Source organism: Danio rerio, chromosome 19, assembly GCF_052040795.2.
Source record: "Danio rerio strain M-AB ecotype USA chromosome 19, GRCz13ab, whole genome shotgun sequence".
Classification (NCBI taxonomy): Eukaryota; Metazoa; Chordata; class Actinopteri; order Cypriniformes; family Danionidae; genus Danio; species Danio rerio.
In genome coordinates, this window is record NC_141039.2 from 13885987 (window position 1) to 13907683 (window position 21697).

The following is a 21697-nucleotide window of genomic DNA, read 5'->3' on the forward strand; positions in this document are numbered from 1 at the left end:
AGGCTGTTAATAATGTGATAACGTGTGCCAGCAGTGGGCTTGTTTTCAAGGGGTCAAGGTTTTGCTGGTCAGCACTGGGCCTGTTATTCCCTTGTTGACAATACTGTAACCACACCATCTGGCAGCACTGACAGTTGTAATTAGTCATGCATTTTGACAGCAACCCAATTGGAAGACTTTTTTAAAACATCAAACTGATTACACATTAGAGAATCTTGACTAAGGTTTGAGATAGCAGTCTAATTTAAAAAACAAAAAGGGCCACTGAGATAACTGAAGCGGAAGCTCTGAAATATCAGATCATTTACATCAAAGGCTGTAAGGAAGGAAAAAATTAAAAGGAATATTTAAGCATTGGATCTATAATATGTATATGTCCTTGCATAAATGAGAGTGGGTGGTATTTCTTTTATCTACTGATGGCACATTTCTAAAAAAATTATTTAAAAATAAACCCTTTGAAATGTCAAACCTTGATACTGAAATGTTTGGCTACAATCTTTCCTGGATGTTCTTTTCATCTGCCACCTGGGACCTGCAAGGATTTTTTTTTTACCAGCCATTGTTGTTAAAGTTTACAGTGGGAATACACAGACACACAGTTATCACAGATATATTTAATTTAATTTTAATAATTATAATAATGATGATAATAATAAAAAATCTTCTACCTAATTGTTCAAATGAAATTGTTTCAAACATTCAAACACTAATGTGCCTTTCCCTTTTGTTTACAAGGCTATGTATGATTTGTAATTCTTTGTATTTTTAAAGATGCCATGTAAATTTAGGAATAGCTGAATAATAGGAATTTAATACATGGAAATGGCCATACTGTGAGCCTCACACACCCTTGTTTCCTCATTCTTGGGTGATTCCTCTGGATGTAAATGAGCAAGCAAAACTATTTATGAAGAACTAAACCACATACCTACAAGATATCAGAGAGCAATTTAAGTTACTGAATCAGTGCACTCCATGGCACTTTAATTGAATGAACTTTTAATTGTGATGTATATTAATGTAAATACACAGTTAGGTCCATAAATATTTGGACATCGTCATAATTCTATAATTTTTGGTTCTTGCACCAACACAATGTATTTGAAATGAAACAAGCACAATTTGCTTCAACTGCAGACGGTCAGCTTTAATTTGAGGGTATTTACATCCAAATCAGGTGAATACTGTAAAAACAGTTTGCATATGTGCCTCCCACTTGTTAAGGGTCCAAAAGTAATTGGACAATTGGCTTCTCAGTTGTCCCATGGACAGGTGTGTGTTACTCCCTCATTATCCCAGTTACATTGAATTCTGAAGTGTTTCAGGCAATATTTTCTGCTCATATTAAGCCAAAAGCTGCAGAACTCATTGGACGGAGCTTCACATTGCAGATGGAGAATGACCCAAAGCATACTGCAAAAGCAACCAAAGAGTTTTTGAAGGGAAAGAAGTGGAATGTTATGCAATGGCCAAGTAAATCACCAACATGAATTCGATTGACCATGCATTTCACTTGAAGACAAACCTGCCACAAGAAAAAGCAGGAACTGAAGACAGTTGCTGTAGTGGCCTGGCAGAGCACCATAAAGAATGAAAACTAGCGTCTGGTGATGTCTATGCATTTCAGACTTCAGGCTGTAATTGACTGCAAAGGATTTGCAACCAAGTGAAAAAAAGAGAAAGTTTGATTTATGATTATTTTTCTGTCCAATTACTTTTGGACCCTTAACAAGTGGGAGGCACATATGCAAACTGTTGTGTTTTCTGCACCATTCACCTGATTTTTATGCACTGTTCATACCCTCAAATTAAAGCTGACAGTGCAGTTAAAGCACATCTTGTTCATTTCAATGCGTTGCAATGCGTATTACTAATAAAAAGTTCAGTTTTAATATATTTACAATAGGAATTGTACAAAATATCTTTACGGAAGGGTGACATGTTTGGCTCAGCTGTTAGCTGTCGCTTCAAAGCAAGAAGGTTGCGGGTTTGAGTCCCGGCTTGACCAGTTGGCATTTCTGTGTGTAGTTTGTTTGTGTGGGTTTTTCTCCAGGTCCTCCATTTCCCCAACAGTCCAAAGACATGCCTCTGTGAGGAACTGAATAAACTAAATTGGCAGTAGTTTATGTGTGGGCATGATTGTGTATAGATGTTTCGCAGTACTGGGTTGCAGCTGGAAGGGCATCCGCTGTGTAAAACTTTACAAAACATGACCTTTATATTCTAATGATTTTTGACATAAAAGAAAAATAAATAATTTTGACCCATGTAATGCATTTTCCCAATTTCTACAAGTGTACCCATTCAACTTAATGTTTTGTCATACATATTCATAATTATGTGCATGATAAACAATTTAAAAGCAAAATTCCAATGAATAAAAAGACTCTGTGATACATTTAACCACTTTCAACTTGTCAAAGTCACACAGTATTTATGTCGAACAATTCTCACTTCTTAAAATGAAATTGGTTAACATGTTCAGTGAATATGTTACAGTATTTATGTTAATAAATGTGGCAGTAGATAGACAGAAATGCTGTAGCTGTCGTTCACTCACTCAGGCTTATTAATGCAGAGAGTCTGAGTCACCAATGCAGCACATTTCACACACGACCTTAGTTAGACGCAAGTTATAATATAACTGATATGTAGCTCCATATCTTTTCAATTATTACGCAATTATTCTAAGTCTTTTAAGCAGTTTGGTCTTTAAAGGGTCATCTTTTACAAACCCTTATATCATTTAAAACCCGAGGATACATTTTTTTTTTTAATCTGAGAGATTTCTGTTCTTCCACTAAAACTTTACACCCAAAACTCGGTATATCAAATCGACATGCAATCCCTTCATTATTAGTTGAACAGATTTAATAATAGCTTTTATTTACGAATTAACATTAGCAAACTGTAATATTACTTTTCATTTAAATTGGGCGTGTATAAGAACAGTGTATAAATGATCAAATGTAAATAATTACAGTATTCAAATTGGGTCAGCTATGTTTATGTGCAAACAAATAATATGCTAATATTTAGCACAAATGAATAGCATGGGATGGTTGACTGTAAATCCTTGATTGTGTTGAAAACCGGCATTTTTTTGTGCATGAGCTAGGATTTAAATCTGGTAAAATTATGCGTAAAGCACAGAATGAGCTGCCTTGTTTTATTTGGGGGATTTTTTTTTTTTTTTACCATTTTCATAATGTGGCCAGTGAAACACTTTATGATACATATTACTGTATGTCTCTATTTTAAACAAAGTAAAGAAGCAGGGATATTAGCTAGCACGCACAGTACAGTAATCTATCTATTTGTGCAGCGGGTACATGTACTGTAAGTTAATCTTTGTTTATTTTTGCTTATGTTTGTGTTTAGAAGTAACTGTTCAGGTAAACTAAGCACATTCAGTATTTATTTTACAGTCCTGTTTCACATGTACATTAAATCCTCCCCCCTAAATCTTACTGCATGTATTATATAACCCAAGGAAAAACACTGTAAGTACATGTACAGTACTATAACATTTTATGCAACCCCTATAGCGTTTAACAGGCAGTTCTGGGCAGTTGCTGATTGACTATGATATTTGTGTGCCCATGGATATTTGTGGGGCACATTTCAAATGTAAATCTAGTTTTGAATTATTTTCACCTCTCCTCAACAAGCCACATGGTTTGAGGCATTATTCATGCCTACAGCAAAAACAGGGCTCGAGAAACAAGCTACATGCTGAAGTTTACCGATTTACCCAGTCAATTCTCAACGTACGTTTCTCAAACCAGCATTGAAAGTTCTGAAACTCGTTGTTCAACCTCCACATCTTGTAGTCACACAATAAAAGCTGTTCATTCTTTTGGATTAATTGTGAATGCTTTGGTACATTCATACAGTACAATTGACGATACACAGTTGTCTGCTGTTTCCTATATTGTCAACTGTTTATGTCACATTGATCAAAATATTTTATATTTTTTCTTTGTTAAATTATGATGTTCCTCAAAACATCTGGCCAATAATTAATTCAATGAGCCATCGTACACAAAATCGTTTAGCTAATTGTTATAAAGTATCTGGAACCTTTTTGTACAAGACTTTTTACAGACATACATTGAATAGCTTTTATACTTGGCAAGCACATACTGTGTAGACAGAAGTATTTTATTCTGACAATGGAAGAACAACAAGAAATGAAAAAGAAACAGGGTTAACAGCTGAGAATAAAAGATATAGGAATAATGTGTGCTATAAAGGGCAAGTGAGGCAAAACACCGGAATAAAAAAATACAGAAGCCAAGAATGTAGACATTTCAGATGAAACACAGATGAGTTTTTCCCAGTCACATTGGTCACATTGGTGTATTTCTTTTGAATAGTTCTTTTTTCTTTTTCTTTTTTTGAACAATCTTTTTATTGAGTTGTAATAAAATAAAACATCACAATCATATTTACAGTTTTCAATTTAGAAGAAAAAACTAAAATAATGGGGAAAAAAGGGATAAAAAAGAATTAAACAGAGAAAAAGGGGGGAGGGCACAATTGTTTAAATTAGTAACAGAATATTAAAAAAAAAAAAAAAAAAAACATTTGGAGGAAATTGTTGAAAATTCAAATCATCTACAGAAGGCATGCACCAGATCATCAGTATGACAATGGCTTGTTTAAATAAATCTTTGAAAATAGGGGAAGTCAATGTTAGTGTATTTAGTCTTTTCCTGTTTCATGTTAACTGCTGAAATTTGAATTTGAAATAAGACAAGGGTGTCCACATTTTCTCAAAAATAGTAAGTTTGCCTTTTAACTTGTATGAAATATTTTCCATAGCTAAACAGAAGGATATATTATGAATCCACTGTACAAAACACTGTGCCTTTCCATTTTTCTTACAAAGCTATTAGACGCTTTGCTTGGAGTATATATCCAAAAAGCTTACGAATACTGCTGTGGCAGTCAATATCTTCACAAGTATGCTAAAATAAAGATTTCCAGTTTCATGTGCAGTTTTATAGATACCATTTCAAAATTGAACATTTCCACCTCTTTCAAACTTTTGATTAGTTCATAAATTTTGCAATCCAATAAAGCATTTACTTTAGCAGCGACTTTGTAGCTGCCTACACTGTAAAAAAATGAGGAAAAGGGTTTACTTGAAAAAAAAAAGCTTGGAACCATTTTTCACTCAAAAAAGCTTGTAAATCTTTAAAGCTTTGCCAAGTAAAAGACTAACTATAATTAGTACATTTAATTAAAAATGTTAAGTTAGGTTTACTTAGGAATTCTAAGTCAATTTTATTGACTTTTTGTTTTGTTTTGATTTTTTTTTTATGAGTAAACATTACTTCAAAGTGTTAAATAAAATATTATTTATTATAATGTGATGCATTGCAACTGTTTCTTAATTAAAAACACTGACAGACATTTTCATTGAGTACTTTAATTTAAATTAAACTATTCAATAAAGAAATTTAAAAAGAGTCCTGCAGAGAGAATAACAAGGGTCATCTTTGTTGGCATCGTCTTCTTCTGTAGTACTGCTCAGTATAATGATCTTCAAAATTGGTTGGTGAAGAAGACTTTTAGCAGGTCTCTTGACATTTGGTCAAATACACAAATATGTGTGAAGTGATTAAAATACTGTACACATAGTTGCAATGTTATTAACATTATCTCTTGCTTTATGATATTATAGACTGTATTAATGTTAAGACATGTGTTCTGCTGCGTAAAGTGATTAAAGTTTTTAAAATTTAGCCAAAAGTTACAATTTTGGGGGATAATAATACTAATATGACTTTAACACCTCCCTCGCAAAGATGTTTTGCATTCCCTCGCAAAGATGTTTTGCGTTCTCTCGCAAAACTGTTTCTCCACAAACACTTCCTGTTCACTGCACTCACGTAAATCCTCCCGTTTTTGCCGAAATTCTCCTGTATTTTACCATTCTACCCCACTTTCTTTACATTACTGTGCGTCGATCGTCGACTTTCATATGCTACCTCTGAACCAGTGAATGCATGTATAAGCGCGAGGGAACGCAAAACATCTTTGCGTGGGAACGTAAAACATCTTTGCGAGATAACGCAAAACTTTGCGAGGGAACGCAAAACATCTTTGCGAGGGAACGCAAAACTTTGCGAGAGAACGCAAAAACTTAGAAATATATATTTTCCTCCCACCCATTTTTTTCTTTCACCCATTTTTTTTTTTCACCCAGCCAATTTTTTTCTCCTCCACTACGTCTTTTCTGGGGTTCCGTACTGGTCTGTGTAGGATTGCAGGAGCTAAGAAAGGATCATGGCTTGTATTGGCTGTAGCTCACAAAAGTTGCTCTGTATTTGCATAAAGTTGAAGGTTTCTCAACGTTGTCACGTCGCTCCACATGACAACATGTGGCCAGCAATGGTTGCTGTCACTTGCATAGCCATATGTCTCACATAGCTGGAGATTCACATATACTTAGCAAACACGTTAGTGCCACCAGTGTTACAAGTCCTTGTGCCTATAAGGAGAATAATACATACTTTTATCATACAAATATAAAATCAAACTTATAGAAACCTTTATTATACAAACTTAAAAGAATTGTGAAATATAGGGTTGTATCATAGAGTCGTATCAAGTGTGCTTAGTTAAATTTTACTTTAGAGATACATTAGCGATTAATACAACAAACATAGGCTCATTCTGAAAATGTATGCCTATATACATTTCTAGAGATCACAAATTATATAACTAAAGCTATGTATGGCTGCATTTTGTCTTTAAAATGAAAGCTACGGGGCGGTACGACCCCGTTCCTTTTCTCTAAAAATCTAACGAGGGCTTTGCTTTTTCTTGACTGCTTTTTACCAAATACTGCGCTTGGATTTAGGGAAGGGGGTGGGTGGGTGTGATCAGTCGGTTGGATGGTCATAAAGTCAGTCAGTTGACAGTGGCCTCTAGTGGATTTATGTGAGTACAGCAGGCACGAATGGTGCTTGCAAGAGAAAATAGAGATCTGAAAAAGTGTACACAGCAGCCTCTGGTGGATTCGCAACAACAAAAACTGCAAAAAAGTTTCTTTCTGAGACATATTTTGCTGTCTCCAGAAATGTAAATAGGCATACGTAATCAGAATGAGCCTGGGTTGAATACAACAGCGTGTTGGGGAAGCATTCCAGTCCCCCGGTATACTGACTAAATTAGAAGAGAGATCTGTCAGGGGGAAATTACAGGTTAACCCAGAGGGGGGACTATTTTGCATGAACCAATTACACATATGGGATTAACTAAAAGGAACTTAAGGCATGATTTATTGACCAAAATTGCCTCCAGGTTCCAGACTCTCTTGTACAACCAGGAGTGCTGAACTGTTCTGTATCACATAGCTAAGACGTACTTTCTAACAAATAGATTGGACACGTATGTACCAGTGACCAGGTGGTGACAAGTAGGTCCCAAGGATTTGGGTGAGGAAGCACCCACAGGTCACACTCAGAGTATTACATTCAGACACTGAGGAATCTACAGATTTTTATCAATATGTAATTGCAGCCCAACCCTTCACCAGGGGAAATGAGCTCTCCTGTGTACAAAGACTTGAGTTGAATTAATGCTAAAACACTGTGTACGGACAAGAATGTAAATGTTTGTACGCAGTAAAAAAAAAATTATGTATGAAACACTGTGTATGCAAAATCCCATGCATATTCTCTTTGTATATCTGAATTAATGTGAAACTGAGTACACTTGCATGAGTGCAAAACCCCTTCCTGCCTCCTCCTGCGTATGAATCAGGTAATGACTCCACTTTGGCAAAACCAAACGAAAAAGCGATGGCAAAAGCAAGCAAGAGGAGAAACTTTGCAGAATGTGAATTGTATGTGCTCCTATCAGAGGTAGTGTCATTTGCAAGTTTGTCCTCTAGAATTAATAACAAAAGAAAAAAAAAAGAGTGGGAGAGTTAAGCTGACGCGGGTAACACAGTGGGGTCTGAACATCATACTCTGAACTAATTAAAAAAGAAATGGTTTGATGTAAAGGTGCAGGTTAAGAGGAGAACAGCGGCACAGCGTCAAAGTGTGGACCAAACAGGCAGGGGACCAGGGGATGCTGAACTACCACCCTTTGAGAAGAGAGTTGCCTCAATTGAGGGCGAAACTTTCCTGTATGGAGTAGTATCCATGTCTGTGGGAGACACAGATGTATTAGAGGAACACTTTGTTACGGCAGTACAGCAGCACTCATCCGCTCTTGTCAAGGCTGCACCACCGGCATTTCAGCTGCCCAATCGCATTTGAGCATCACATTATTTTTGAGCATCACATATTATTTGCACATTTATTGAATGGAAAGTTTCTGATTCACGTATGCAAATTCGTCTTCAGATGGTGCCTTTACGTGTGTGCAGTCAATTGGTCCGATTAAATTGGGAAAACCGGCGATCGCTGCAAATTTTGCTTTAATGTTTGGCTGGTCAACTAAATGGTATTAAAACCTTATATACTTGCTAGACATGCGGATGATCCTGTCGCATACAGCTGGCATTGCATGGCTCAAAGATGACTGGCTTAACCCCCAAAAGGTCTGCCAATTTCCTTTGGAGAGAACCTGTTCCCAGGATACTTTGTTGGTGCGATACTTTGTAGTGTGCAATTTAACATAATTGCCTCTATGAGATACCAATGAAAATAAAACACACACAAGAAATACACATACGCCAGACATGAAGTTGGCGCTGACCAATGCACATTCTCACGTTAATTTCATTGTTTGTAAATCCAAACGTGTGCGTAAAATCTGGCATACGCACAGTCTTTGTGCGTATATAGCATTGATTCATGAGGCCCCTGGTCTGTGAATAACCAAAATCAGGAGTGCTTTGCTTTCATTTTCTTTAGACCTAAAGCCTGTGCACACTAGGATGATTTTTGATGGTATTTATTGCTGACATTTAATGTCTTGTGACTAAACTGATGTGCTAAATGGCAGTGGTAAAATTGACATTATAAAATGCCATGAGCAGTTTTTTCTGATTTGATGCGCCACATAAAAACCTTGTTGACCAATGAGATTGGTGCTTTTGTTCACATTTCTTGAGCTTCTAAAGTTACAGTAAAACATGACACAAGTGCAAACCGGTCTAGCCGAGCACACTGGAATTGCAGATCAATCTGGAGGAGTTCAATGGTGAGTTTCATTTTTCTTTCACGGCTTGTAACTTTTTCCAGCCAATTTTTCGGGAACACTCACTTGGTTCATCTCAACTAAAAACCACTTGGGTATGAATGTCAAATAGTATCTTGAAAAAGTTGAACATAAGCATGAGTGAAAATAAGCAACTGAGATAGGGGTGTGGAGCAAGATATTAGCCTTCAGTAGGACATCCTCAAGTTTGGCTGATCATATTCTTTTGTTTATGCCAGTGGTAATTATACTGTAAGGGTAATTCACATCATGTCTGAGACATTTTAAAAAGAAAAGGTGAACTTCACTTCAGTCAGTCATGAGAAATTTCATTACTTTTGTATAGAAAAATATACCTATTACATATGTGGGGTTACTACCAACCCTACTCTAAATGTATTTTATGCATACCACTATTATGCATCATATGGAAGACTCAGTCTCTCATCTGTACTATACTGTAATATAGAAAGCCATTAGTATGAAGCAAAAATCTTTAAGACAGATCTTGTCCTTTTCAATCTTCAGAACTTATTATCTCTGCTCTCACGCCATCGACCCAACATAGTCACTTGATTTGGCCGTGAAGTTGTGTATTTCTTACTTTCTTGTTTGCAAAGCTTAGTATTTGGTCCATCAGGCAGTGATTCATTTACAATACTTTTATCAGCAGATAGTAGATGACAGCTTTGTGCAAAAGCCTTCTGACGCACACATTCGAATAGAGAATCCTTTATCCAGAGACCCGAAGCAGCGGCCACAATAAATCTACTCTTTTAAAGGAAACGTAATTCACTAATAAAATACACGCAGGACTGTTTTTGTGAACAATGGGCTTGTTTCAAAGCCCCATTTGCTATCTGTCATGAAATGGTTATCATATGTTTTTTAAGGATGTGCTTAGTGCTTAGATTTTATCTCGCACAGTTGCTGTCCTTGTGGTGTGATCATGTTTTTTTCTCTCTCTACCTTTTAATGTGCTATCTGAAAGATTAAAGCGGGAGATGATGAATAAGAGCAACACAAGAATTTATGATGGTAATTAGGTACCGTCTGGGTCTGTTTGTGATCAAAGATTTGTTCTGTGGACACAGATGACACGTAGAAAAGCTAGGAAATAGCACATTTCTTTTGTTTTTTCACTCCTTTAAAATGTCATATTTAGTCGATAGCTTTTAATACAAGGCAAATGCATGCTGTTTGATTTTCATCCAATTGTGGTCTTTAGTAAAGTTATATTGAAACAGTATTTTAGGTATAATATCTATCTATCTATCTATCTATCTATCTATCTATCTATCTATCTATCTATCTATCTATCTATCTATCTATCTATCTATCTATCTATCTATCTATCTATCTATCTATCTATCAATGCAAATACTTTGTTAAACTGTTCCTCTTTTAATTTCTTGAGCAAATCAGCATATTGTCACGTGTCTTGATCACCAGCGACCTAATGCCAAGTTTAGACTGCATGATTTTCAAAGTAGTCTTGTCACAGTTGTTTTCACACTGCATGAATATCTGGGTTTGCGTTTTGTCGCCGCTTTGTTTACACTGCAAGATAGATCGGCGACAGGGGCTTTCACATTGCATGACTTTACAATAGGAGCAAGCGCTGACAACTTCGTCCAAACTACGTCTCACAGCCAAAAACACATAGTATATCTTTTGTTATTAACTACATAACCAGAAAGAAGCATTTAATGAGGTAGAAAATGTACATATTTGCTCACCTGGGTTTGGGAATCAGCAATTTCTCATCAACTTTCTTTTTTAACTTTTTGTATGAAACGGTAATGAAACCCGGACACGGGTGCTCCTGTCAAACCTCCACTAGGTATTCCTCCATTTCTTGGGTCCAAATAAACCGAAAATGAGAGCTTTTAACTTCTCCCCCAGCCTCCCGCTGGCCTGCAGGTACACACACACAAGTGAATGCTGCTCTATCATTGCCTGTAGGTAATCGGCGATGATGTTTTCAGTCAAAACTCATTTCACACGGCGTGATTTGAATCGCCAACAGCTCCAGATATTTAGCAGGCCAAATATCTCACAGGCATTGGTGACACATCGGCAATTTTCTCAGATCTTGTCTTTGATAGTTCATACTGTGTGATTGTCACTCACGTGCATGAGCACGGATTTGCCTGTGATTTCAGGCATTTGTCGCCGATTTCTGAAAACTTGTCGGCGAGTCAAAATCGTGGCTAAAATCATGCAGTCTGAACTCGCCATAACCACCAGAGATGCTGGAAAACAATCACATAGACACAAATCTGCTGGTAAATGGACTACAAGAACCAGTCATGCACCACACACACAACCGGATCCTGACTGATTGCATACACAGCTGATGCTGCTTAATTACTGATTACACACACATATATACAGCTCACTTTGAGACACTCATTGCTGAGTCTTGTTATCTGCAATAAGGACATTACAACGCGATTCCTAGGTCTGCCTTTGCCATCCTTTGCCATGTTTTTGATCCTTTGCCTCGTTTATTTGTTTTATCCTGTTTGCTGGCTGCCTTGTGACCATCTGCCTTTTAATTTGACTTCAACTCTGGATTGCCCTCATACATCTGTTTGCCCCTGTATTGACCACTGCTTGCCTGACCTCGCTAATAAACCTGCATGTGGACCTGTTGTCAGCGTCACTCTTCTGGTTACATAATGATTTATGAATTAACTGCATTTTAAGATATGTTTTTTTAAGCAATTAAACCTTTGCAAAAAAGCTTTCATAATATTTCTAATATTCCAATGCTGGTTTTGTGTGTGTGTGTGTGTGTGTGCATGCTTGTATTTTCAGCCTTGCTGAGATAAACTAAAAAAGAGAATGGGAATAAATTAAATAAAGACTTCACATTCTGCTTTACATTCTGCTATGTACATAAAGGATTCATCAGATCTCAAGGTTTGTTAAAGAACACTGGGCATTTCTTAAAGTGATCAGGTTAGCAATTATTGCCGAATAGTTAAAAAAAGAACAATTCAATTACTTTACTAAAGATGGTTTGCGGCTGATTGACAAACATTGAACCTTTCACCTAAAATAATAAGCAGTCAACTAGCAACCATTCAGAATACCCTAGCAACTAGGTAACAACTGACAGAATGTATCTCATTTAATGTAATATACACGGCTGCTTGCCACATAAGCAACTAATTAAATAGACAGAAGCTATTAGACACAAGGATCTTCAAATATTTTGTAAACTCATTATTTGCAAAGGAATTTAGTTCAGCTGCAAGCAGCTTTGAGTGTAGACAAATAAACGAGTTCAAACAAGGCAAACATTTGCGAGAGAATGTAGAGTCGTGTCATTTATGCAGCTTTCACTGAACATCATATACAGTAGTTGAACAAGTCAGCAATGTTAATGGCTGTTTCTCAATATGCATTCTTCTGTGATCTTATGTCCTCATGTTCTTGTGCAACGTCATCAATAACTGTCAAAGTTCAGTTCCAATACTCAAGACTGCAAAAACAGAGGATGCATGAAATTTTTAAGATTTATTCTTGTTATCGAGGACGCATGGATGCAGACTTGAGCACCGAACTCACTCTAGAAGTCCCAGAAGTCATTGTGACTGGAGGTTGGGAGCGCAGCTTTTTATAAAGGTTAATTATTAAAGTTCAGAGATATAACTTGTTTATCTCAGAAGTTTCCCCAAATGAAACGATTAATATGAACATTACCATGAAAATCTTAATAAAGGATAAACACATTAAGAGTGTTTATTTGCTGAATTTTGAATATTAAAATCTTATTTTATATTGTACAGCATATATTTGTAAAGTCTTTATGCATAGTATATATATATATATATATATATATATATATATATATATATATATATATATATATATATATATATATATATATATATATTGAAAAGGGGAAAAACAATAAATCGTTTTATGAATGCTGTAATGTTTAAATCATTTTCCATTAAAAATGCGTGAAGGTCACTTGACCATCAGTAGGAACTTAGCATCTCATTTCTCGCAGAACGCGTTCTCTGTTCTTGTGGTCTACCAAGTTCATTCTTCCGAGGACACCTGGCAAGACCAATCCTTACAAGAACGCAAGTCCATTTTCTGCGTTCATGGAATCAACTGATAACCACTGATAACGCCAATTCAATTGAGTGACTTTCGAATCGGCTGATGTTGTGACTAATTGACAGGATAAAGAATTTCAGCGAGATGTTTCCACATACAATCTTTTATTTCACCTTTCATTTACAAAAGGTTATTTAAATTGCGTTAATTACTAGAATATGTACTCAAAAACAAAAAAGGTACAGTGTGCTTATTGTGTTCATATTGAAGTGCACAACCCTTATGATGCCCTTGAGGTGGGAAAAGAGTAAGGTTAGGGCCAGGTTTGGTGGTATAGTTAGGAAGGGCCCATAGTGGAAATAAAAGTGTAATCACAGAAACAAATTATAGTTGTTACAAATTTACATATTTAAATATAGATAATTATATTATAAGCATGTGAAAACATATGTACATAATAAGAACATTGTACTAAATGACTCATTTAAATGTAAGTAAATGGTAATTAAATGGTACTTTAATATAAAGTGCAACCTTTTAAAAAATAAATCTGTTGACCAAATTATTTTTGTCACCTAAATTGTTCTTCCGAAATCCTCTTTTTAAAATTTGTACAATGAAACTTTAAATTAAAAGAGAATACTTTTTAATATTTTTTTTTATATACATCAGTGACTATTCTTTATATCCGTACTAAATAAATAATTTATTTTATTTTAGGCTTTCATTGAATGTCACAAAGAATAATAATAATTTAAAAAAACTATTTGAATTAGAAGCACATTCATTCATTCATTCATTCATCGGGGCTGGGTCGCAGGGGCAGCAGCCCTAGGAGAGAACCCCAGACTTCCCTCTCCCCAGACATTTCCTCTAGCTCCTCTGGGGATCCCGAGGCATTCCCAGGCCAGCCGAGAGACATAGTCCCTCCAGCGTGTCCTGGGTCTTCCCCGAGACCTCCTCCCGGTGAGACATGCCTCCTTAGTTAGGCGTCCAAGAGGCATATGAATCAGATGCCTGAGCCACCTCAGCTGACTTCTTTCAATTTGGAGGAGCAGTGGCTCTACTTAGAACTCCTCCCGGGTGTCAGAGCTCCTCACCCTATCCATAAGGGTGCACCCTGCCACCCTGCAAGGAAAACTCATTTCGGTCGCTGGTATCCGAGATCTTGTCCTTTCGGTACATTTCAGTAATATATGGAACTTTCATCTGATTTATTGGTCTTTTGTGAAATGAAATGCTTAAGAACTAAGAACTATTTTAAAAACTATTTTAGAGGATAGATGTTTTTCACAATCAGTTATAAACAAACAGCAATGGACTGGAGCAACCACAACCCCCTAGCTTTCTGGGATGCACTTCCTGAATAAAAACTGCAGTGTGTCATGACTGTTTATCAAAAAAGTAGGAAATTTGTAGAAACGCCCTTGCTGTAACAACATTGGTTATAATTGTCATTAGTATCATTCAGAATGTCGAATGATAGCTTCTGTTAATTAAAATCGAAATAGTTTTAGAATAATAATAAACAGATTATTGCTGCAAATAATTAATCTGAAATACTGTTGTGGCTTTTTATTATTAATTTTCAGTTCAGCTCGATGAAGAGGTTTTGACACAAGTTACATTGTAAGAAGCACCATAGAAATCAAGATGACTTGACAACTAGAGAACATATGCACATGTACAGTATGGTTATTTTGCTTCAGTCCATTACTTAACATTTCAAATGTTCAAAAGTTTAAAAAAAAAAAAAAAAAAAGAAGCAAGAAGGTCACTAGTTCGAGTCCCGACTGGGCCAATTGGCATTTGTGTATGAAGTTTGGCTGTTCTCTTCGCATTTGTGTGAGTTTCCTTCCCTCTTTCCTCCAAAGACATGCACAATACATGAATTCAATTAACTAAATTGTCCATAGTGTATGAGTATAAATGAATGAGTGTGGATAAGTGATTTCTAGGCATGTAACGGTGTCAGAATTTCACGGTACGGTATTTATTGAATCATTTACAGGAAAAACAAAACTAATGAAAATACGCCAAAAAAGTGCCAAAAGTGTCAGTGACATACAAATTAGCCATCTATCTGTAAGCTTTGAAACAGGAACTTCAATGTTTCAATTTTAATAACAAAAAACTATTAAACCATGTAAAAAAAATATAGTTTCAATTTAATATTGTTGAAAACTCATCATATTCAACATTTAATCCCTCACTCACTCACTTAGATAGAGATGGGTTTTAAGGAAAATTATCATATAACTATAATCTGGTAAAAGCTGGGATCTCTGGGCATTTACAATGTCCCCTGCAACAGAAAAAAAACCTTCTCATTTGGGACTGAGGTTTCTGGGACAGAGATATGACTTGGCCCAGGTTGACAGCAGTGGGTAACGGTGTGCATTGTCTTTCCCCCACTTGAGAGGACAAGCCATGAGTGAGATAGAAGTCTCTTTGCGGTACAAGTCAATGTCTGCATCAATCTGAACAGTGTGCTGTATTTTGCAGTCCCCATGACTGTTATTAGTCGTATTCCCCAACTTGCAGGCACGTGCACACATAGGGCTCAACCTGTGCAGTGCACATGCCCTTTTTAGTCTTGGATAGAAAGTACCCTTCCAAAATGATCAAAAGTGCCCCCGCGACGCGACACACCCTCCTTCCGGCCCTTCAGTAGGCGCGCGACAACACAGCTGATCAGAACGCGCGCGACAACACCGCTATTCAGTACTCGCGCGGCAACAACAACAACACCCCCAGAGAAACCGAAATGCTTCCACACATCCGATTTAAAACCCGCTTTAGGTTCGATCATTTCCAGCTCTTTTTCATCCCCGCTACAAGCAGCACACTCCATTTCCGCATTACTGGATCTGTAGCGACAACAGACCGCAAAAGATGATGGGGCTGATGGGAATTGTAGTTTCCGCTACCTCCCGTTTGCTTCATTCGCCTGAGCAAATTTTCTCTGAAGACTTATAGTTTTATCGAGTCATGTGACTATGGTAATATTGAAAAAAATTGCTATTACGGTATGACGGTTTTTACAATACCGTTACATCCCTAGTGATTTCCAATACTGGGTTGCAGCTGGAGGGGCATCCGCTGTGTAAAACATATGCTGGAACAGTTGGAGGTTCACTCCACTGTGGTGACCTTTAAGATGTAGAATAAGCTGAAGGAAAATGAATGAATAATAATAATAATAAAAAAAAACACCAAGCAACTCAAAGTTGAAAGTTGTAGTTCTAACCACACAAATGTGTAATGCTATTTCCAAATGTTAAACTATGCATTTAGGTATCAAATCATTGTTGAATTATGTTGGTAACCAGTGTTGGAACTATTGAAACTCTTTCATGAATGAACTGCACTTGCATTACATACTATTATAAGTCTTTACATTTTAAACAATCTCTGTTTCCTTTTTTGCAGGTTAAAGATGCCCTACCTACCAAACCAGTGACCCCCAGAAAAGCCTACAGCCTTCCTATTCAACTGCTTGTCTACAATGAACACTTCTGAGACCACCCTGCCCTTCTGGGGCATGCATGTCAACTCCAGTCCTGCTTCATACATCCTGAACGCCACTGAGACCCCATCCCACAACAAGCCGAAAGCATGCGAGCAGCTCAACATCGCCACAGAGGTTTTCCTCATCCTTGGCATCGTCAGTCTGCTGGAAAACATCTTGGTCATCTGCGCCATAGTAAAAAACAAAAACCTACACTCGCCCATGTATTTCTTCGTCTGCAGTCTGGCAGTAGCCGACATGTTGGTGAGCGTCTCCAACGCGTGGGAAACCATAGTCATCTACCTGCTCACCAATCGCCAGCTTGTGGTGGAAGACCATTTCATCAGACAGATGGACAACGTGTTTGACTCAATGATCTGCATCTCTGTGGTGGCGTCCATGTGTAGTCTCCTTGCTATAGCTGTCGATCGCTATGTCACAATTTTTTATGCTTTGCGATACCACAATATCATGACGGTGCGTCGAGCTGCGCTCATCATCGGAGGGATTTGGACCTTCTGTACTGGATGTGGAATCGTCTTCATAATCTACTCCGACAATACATCCGTCATTGTGTGTTTGGTCTCCATGTTCTTCATCATGTTAGCGCTCATGGCCTCCCTTTACAGCCACATGTTCATGCTGGCACGTTCTCACGTCAAACGCATTGCTGCTCTGCCAGGCTACAACTCCATCCACCAGAGAGCCAGCATGAAAGCAGCCGTCACCCTGACTATCCTTCTGGGAATCTTCATCGTCTGCTGGGCTCCCTTTTTCCTCCATCTCATCCTCATGATTTCCTGTCCCAGAAACCTTTATTGCATGTGCTTCATGTCTCACTTCAACATGTACCTCATCCTCATCATGTGCAATTCCGTCATCGACCCACTCATTTACGCTTTCCGGAGTCAGGAAATGCGGAAAACGCTCAAGGAAATCATCTGCTGCTATAGTCTGAGAAACGTCTTTGGAATGTCTAGGTAACGACAGACTTAAGAAATAACTGGATTATCACTTCAAAACTTTCCGTCTTAAAGTTTCTCTTGATTTAGATGGATATGATCGGTGGATTTTATGCATGTATGGATGGATTTAGATGGATTGGAACTCATACAATGTAAAAAAATATGATCCTCTGTCAGGCAAATTCTAGAACTTGGAACTCTTCAATAAACAAAGATGCAGAATAATGCATAATGATGAGACATTTGCTGGAGAATTAAGAAGGCCTTAGTAATCATCGAACATTATAATCTTTGACAGACAATGTGATTTAATATCACAATCTCCAGGGAAACGGAAGAGCTGTTGATCAAAGCCTGTGGGGAAATCAAGTGCAATCATTCTCAAATTAACTGTGCAAAACACAGCCTGTCGTTGACATTTATGTTGTACAGGTGACATGAAACTGTAATATAGCATGCACTGTGTGGCTGCATGCACTGTGTGGTTGGCAAAGAAAGTACAAGACCCTCCCAAGATGAAATTCAAAGACAAACCATTGCTAGACTGCCATCTAATTAAAAAAAGGCATCATTTAGACACACATTACAAGACTGAAAGATAAAGTACAATGCACACTGGTACAAAATAAAGACACAGAGTGACAGTGGCATATATGGGTTCACTGTCATGCTCTTCACTAAATGTAAAGTTTAAATGTGTGAGAAAATGACTTTAAAATTGTCTTTAAAGGCATCAACATGTTTGTAATAGATATAAACTTTCCAGGTATGCCTGTCTAACAATCTGTGGATGTCTATGTAGCTGCAAATAGAAAGTAAAAGTATATACTACGACTATATATGATAAGTATTACTGTGCAACCACCAAAATAAAAAGCAGATATAAACATTGCTCACTTGTTCTCACAACAAACAATCTTACACGTGTGGGCGATTTGTGTATTATAAAAGCACGAATATGTACTTGAAATTATGAGTTTTCTCCTTGTTTGCTGTATTTACCATGGAACCTTAAAATGTAAAGAGATTAAGTTCTGTTGCTTTTTAATGTGAAGTATGTGCATTTTTCAGGTTGAAAATCAATGCTCTTTGTTTGCTGCTCACAGTCTTGAGTCACTGGATAAGTAAAACTGTACTGAAATTATGGAAATGAAAGTGTTTTGTTGGTTGCTGTTGCATCAAGCCTGCCACTCTATAACAATTACGGTCAGGACAAACAATTGCCAGAAATAAAAATCAGGATTATATAAAGAATTACACCAATTAACCAATGTTAATTTACTGCAAACCACATTCGTTTACGCACAATTGCTATTAACTGGATGCAATTATATTGATGTGTTCAGGAAGCTGGGGCTTGTTGTCATACTGTACATTTTGGTCACACTTTATTTTGATGGTCCGTTTGTTGAATTTAAGTTACATTGCATCTACATGCCAACTAATTCTCATTAGATTATAAGTAGACTATTAGGTTGAGGTTAGGGTTAGTGTAAGTTGACAAGTACTTGCAAAGTTTCTTATAGTCAGTTTAATGTCTGTTGAAGGAGCAGTAGCAACAGATATTAAGCAGAAAGTCTACTTATACTCAATTGGACAATTAAAATAAAGTGTTACCTCCCTTTTTTCCAAGTTAATATTAATATTTTTACATTCTTAAAATTTATATAATTAACATTTTATACATTTGTATTTATGAAACATTATTTTTTTTATTAGTAAAACATAAAGCAATTACACATAAAACTTCACAAGATAAAAAAAACAATTTAACCTAATAAAACATCTATACAATATAAAACACATTAAACTTTGGATTTTGCAATTGGAGAGATAATTACCTACAGTGAAAACAAGCCACATTTTCCCATTTGGTAGAAATTGGTAGAAAAAACTGTTTAAAATGAATGTATTTCATATTTCATATGTAAATCTGTTCATGCTATGTAAACTTTATGAAATGTTTAATATATATATGTAATTTATACTGTAGGGTACGTGCAGTTGAGTAAATATTCTTGTTTTGCACTGGCTTTTGATGGAGTCAGAATTTAAAAGTGTAATGTCTCTTGTTATTGCTCAGACTGTATAAAAATGTTAGATTTGGTGTTCAGTGATTATTCTCCTTTTATTTTGAATTTTCCCCATTTCATTTGGATTCAGATAAGTTAAGTTCAAATCACTGTGCAAGCATTGAAGTATTATTTAACCCTCCTTAAATGGGCTTATGATCATAGGATGTGCCTTCATTTGAATGCAGAGTCATAATGACCTAAAGGTTGTCTGATCTGTTCTCTCGCTCTCTCAGAGGCGCATTAACTGCTCCGGTGCTCAGGTCTGCTGGCTCTCCATGAAGAATCAATGACAATCTGTCTCTAAACCCCCTCGCTGTTTCAGAGGAAAACCGTGTTTATCCCATTCCTCGCTAAATAATTTGCTCTGGAGTGGTTTCACATTCATAGATCATTATTAGACAAGTATTATTAAAAACAAGAAGAGGAATCTAAACATCCAAAGTGCCACTCACAGCAGACAAAAGAATTGTTTTTCATTCGTGTGTTTGGGTGAAACAGCTGGTAAGTAATTTGGATTTGAGTGAACAGCGGTTATGCTCCTCACACTGTGATAAATGCTTTGTGCATCTGCACTGAAAAAAATTATTCAAAGATGATTCCTTGGATTTACTCAATTTTTTTAAGTTAAGTGGATCTAAACAATTTATTTGTGTTGAATTTAAACAAACAAATTAAGTTGAACATTATTAAACTTAATTTGTTTGTTTAAATTCAACACAAATAAATTGTTTGCAACAGTTCTGCATGCAAAACTTTTTTCAGTGTGTGTTATGCTGTGCAATCTCTTATCTTTATGTATTTGCCTGCATGTGCAATTAAAATATAAGAAACTTCTTGCTTGTGTCTTTTTCATTGTCACATGGTTTCAATAAAATGAATATGTATTAATGCAGGGAATCTATATACAGTAAAATGTATATGCAATTAAGTTTATCGAATCTTCTTGGTAATTTTTTTTGAGTTGAATTAAATGAACTTTTCTAGTCATCTCAACTTAAATCAGATATTTAAGTTGTTTAAAAAAATTTAGTAAAATGTTGTATAGCAAACCTGATTAACTAATTAAATTAAGTTAATGTAACATAAAAATATTTGTTGACATGTCTTTTTGTCATTTATTTTTTACAGCGCAGGTTAAGTTAGATCTGTTTGGTCTCATTATTAATCGCAATTTATTTATCCAAGTGGTTCCACGAGTGAGTTTATTTCTTCTGTTGAACACAAAGGAAGATATTTTGAAGAAAATTCAACCATTGACTTCCGTGTTGGAAAAAACAACACCTGTAGAAGTGAATGGTTACAGGTTTCCAGCTTTCTTCAAAATATCTTCTTTTTTTTATTTAACAAGAAATAAATTCAAAAAGGTCTGAAACAAGTAAAGGGTGAGAATTATGGGAATTATTCTTTTAAGATACTTAACATATCATGTTATTTCAAAAATATTGTGCATAGAATGTCAATCTACCTGAAAGATATCACTGATATGACTGGACAGACTACAGGAGAACACTTGTGGGCTGTATATTGTGGGGTTTCGGAGGAAGTTGGATAAGGAGCCTAAGATGGGTTTATCCACTTCTCAGGCTTTAAATACTGGAGATCTGCAGCTTTCAGGTTGAATCTAAAAAGCCCATTCTGTGGCCTCTTCTGATTCAGCCAAGAACATGTTTTTGGTAGAAGGGTCTTAAGTAAGCCCTTTTCCTTCCTAAATCCATGTATGAGGAGTGGGTTGGTGACTCACTTCATATCTAAGCTCAGTCTAGTCTGGTTTGCAGAAATTACATTAAACAAAATAAAATAAAAGAAGGTCGGTTTGGCCATTCACCCCATGGAGAAGTTTCAGGCTGTCCAGATTAAAGGACCTTGACCACTGTAAGGAATTGTCTCCAGAGAAG

At 36.4% G+C, this 21697-nt stretch overlaps 1 protein-coding gene across 2 annotated transcripts in view; it reads left to right on the plus strand.

The window, feature by feature from the left end:
* mc5ra (melanocortin 5a receptor) overlaps positions 1-19844 on the plus strand; it is a 42219-nt gene extending 22375 nt beyond the window's left edge. Inside the window, exon 2 of one of the 2 annotated variants that reach the window (XM_087293874.1) lies at positions 16684-19844. In XM_087293874.1, the coding sequence (XP_087150000.1) occupies positions 16760-17746 (987 nt within the window). In that variant the 5' untranslated portion in view covers positions 16684-16759 and the 3' untranslated portion in view covers positions 17747-19844. Of the gene's footprint in view, positions 1-16683 lie in introns of those variants that run through there. The other variant, NM_173279.1, reaches the window with a different exon arrangement.
* Positions 19845-21697: the final 1853 nt, after the last annotated feature.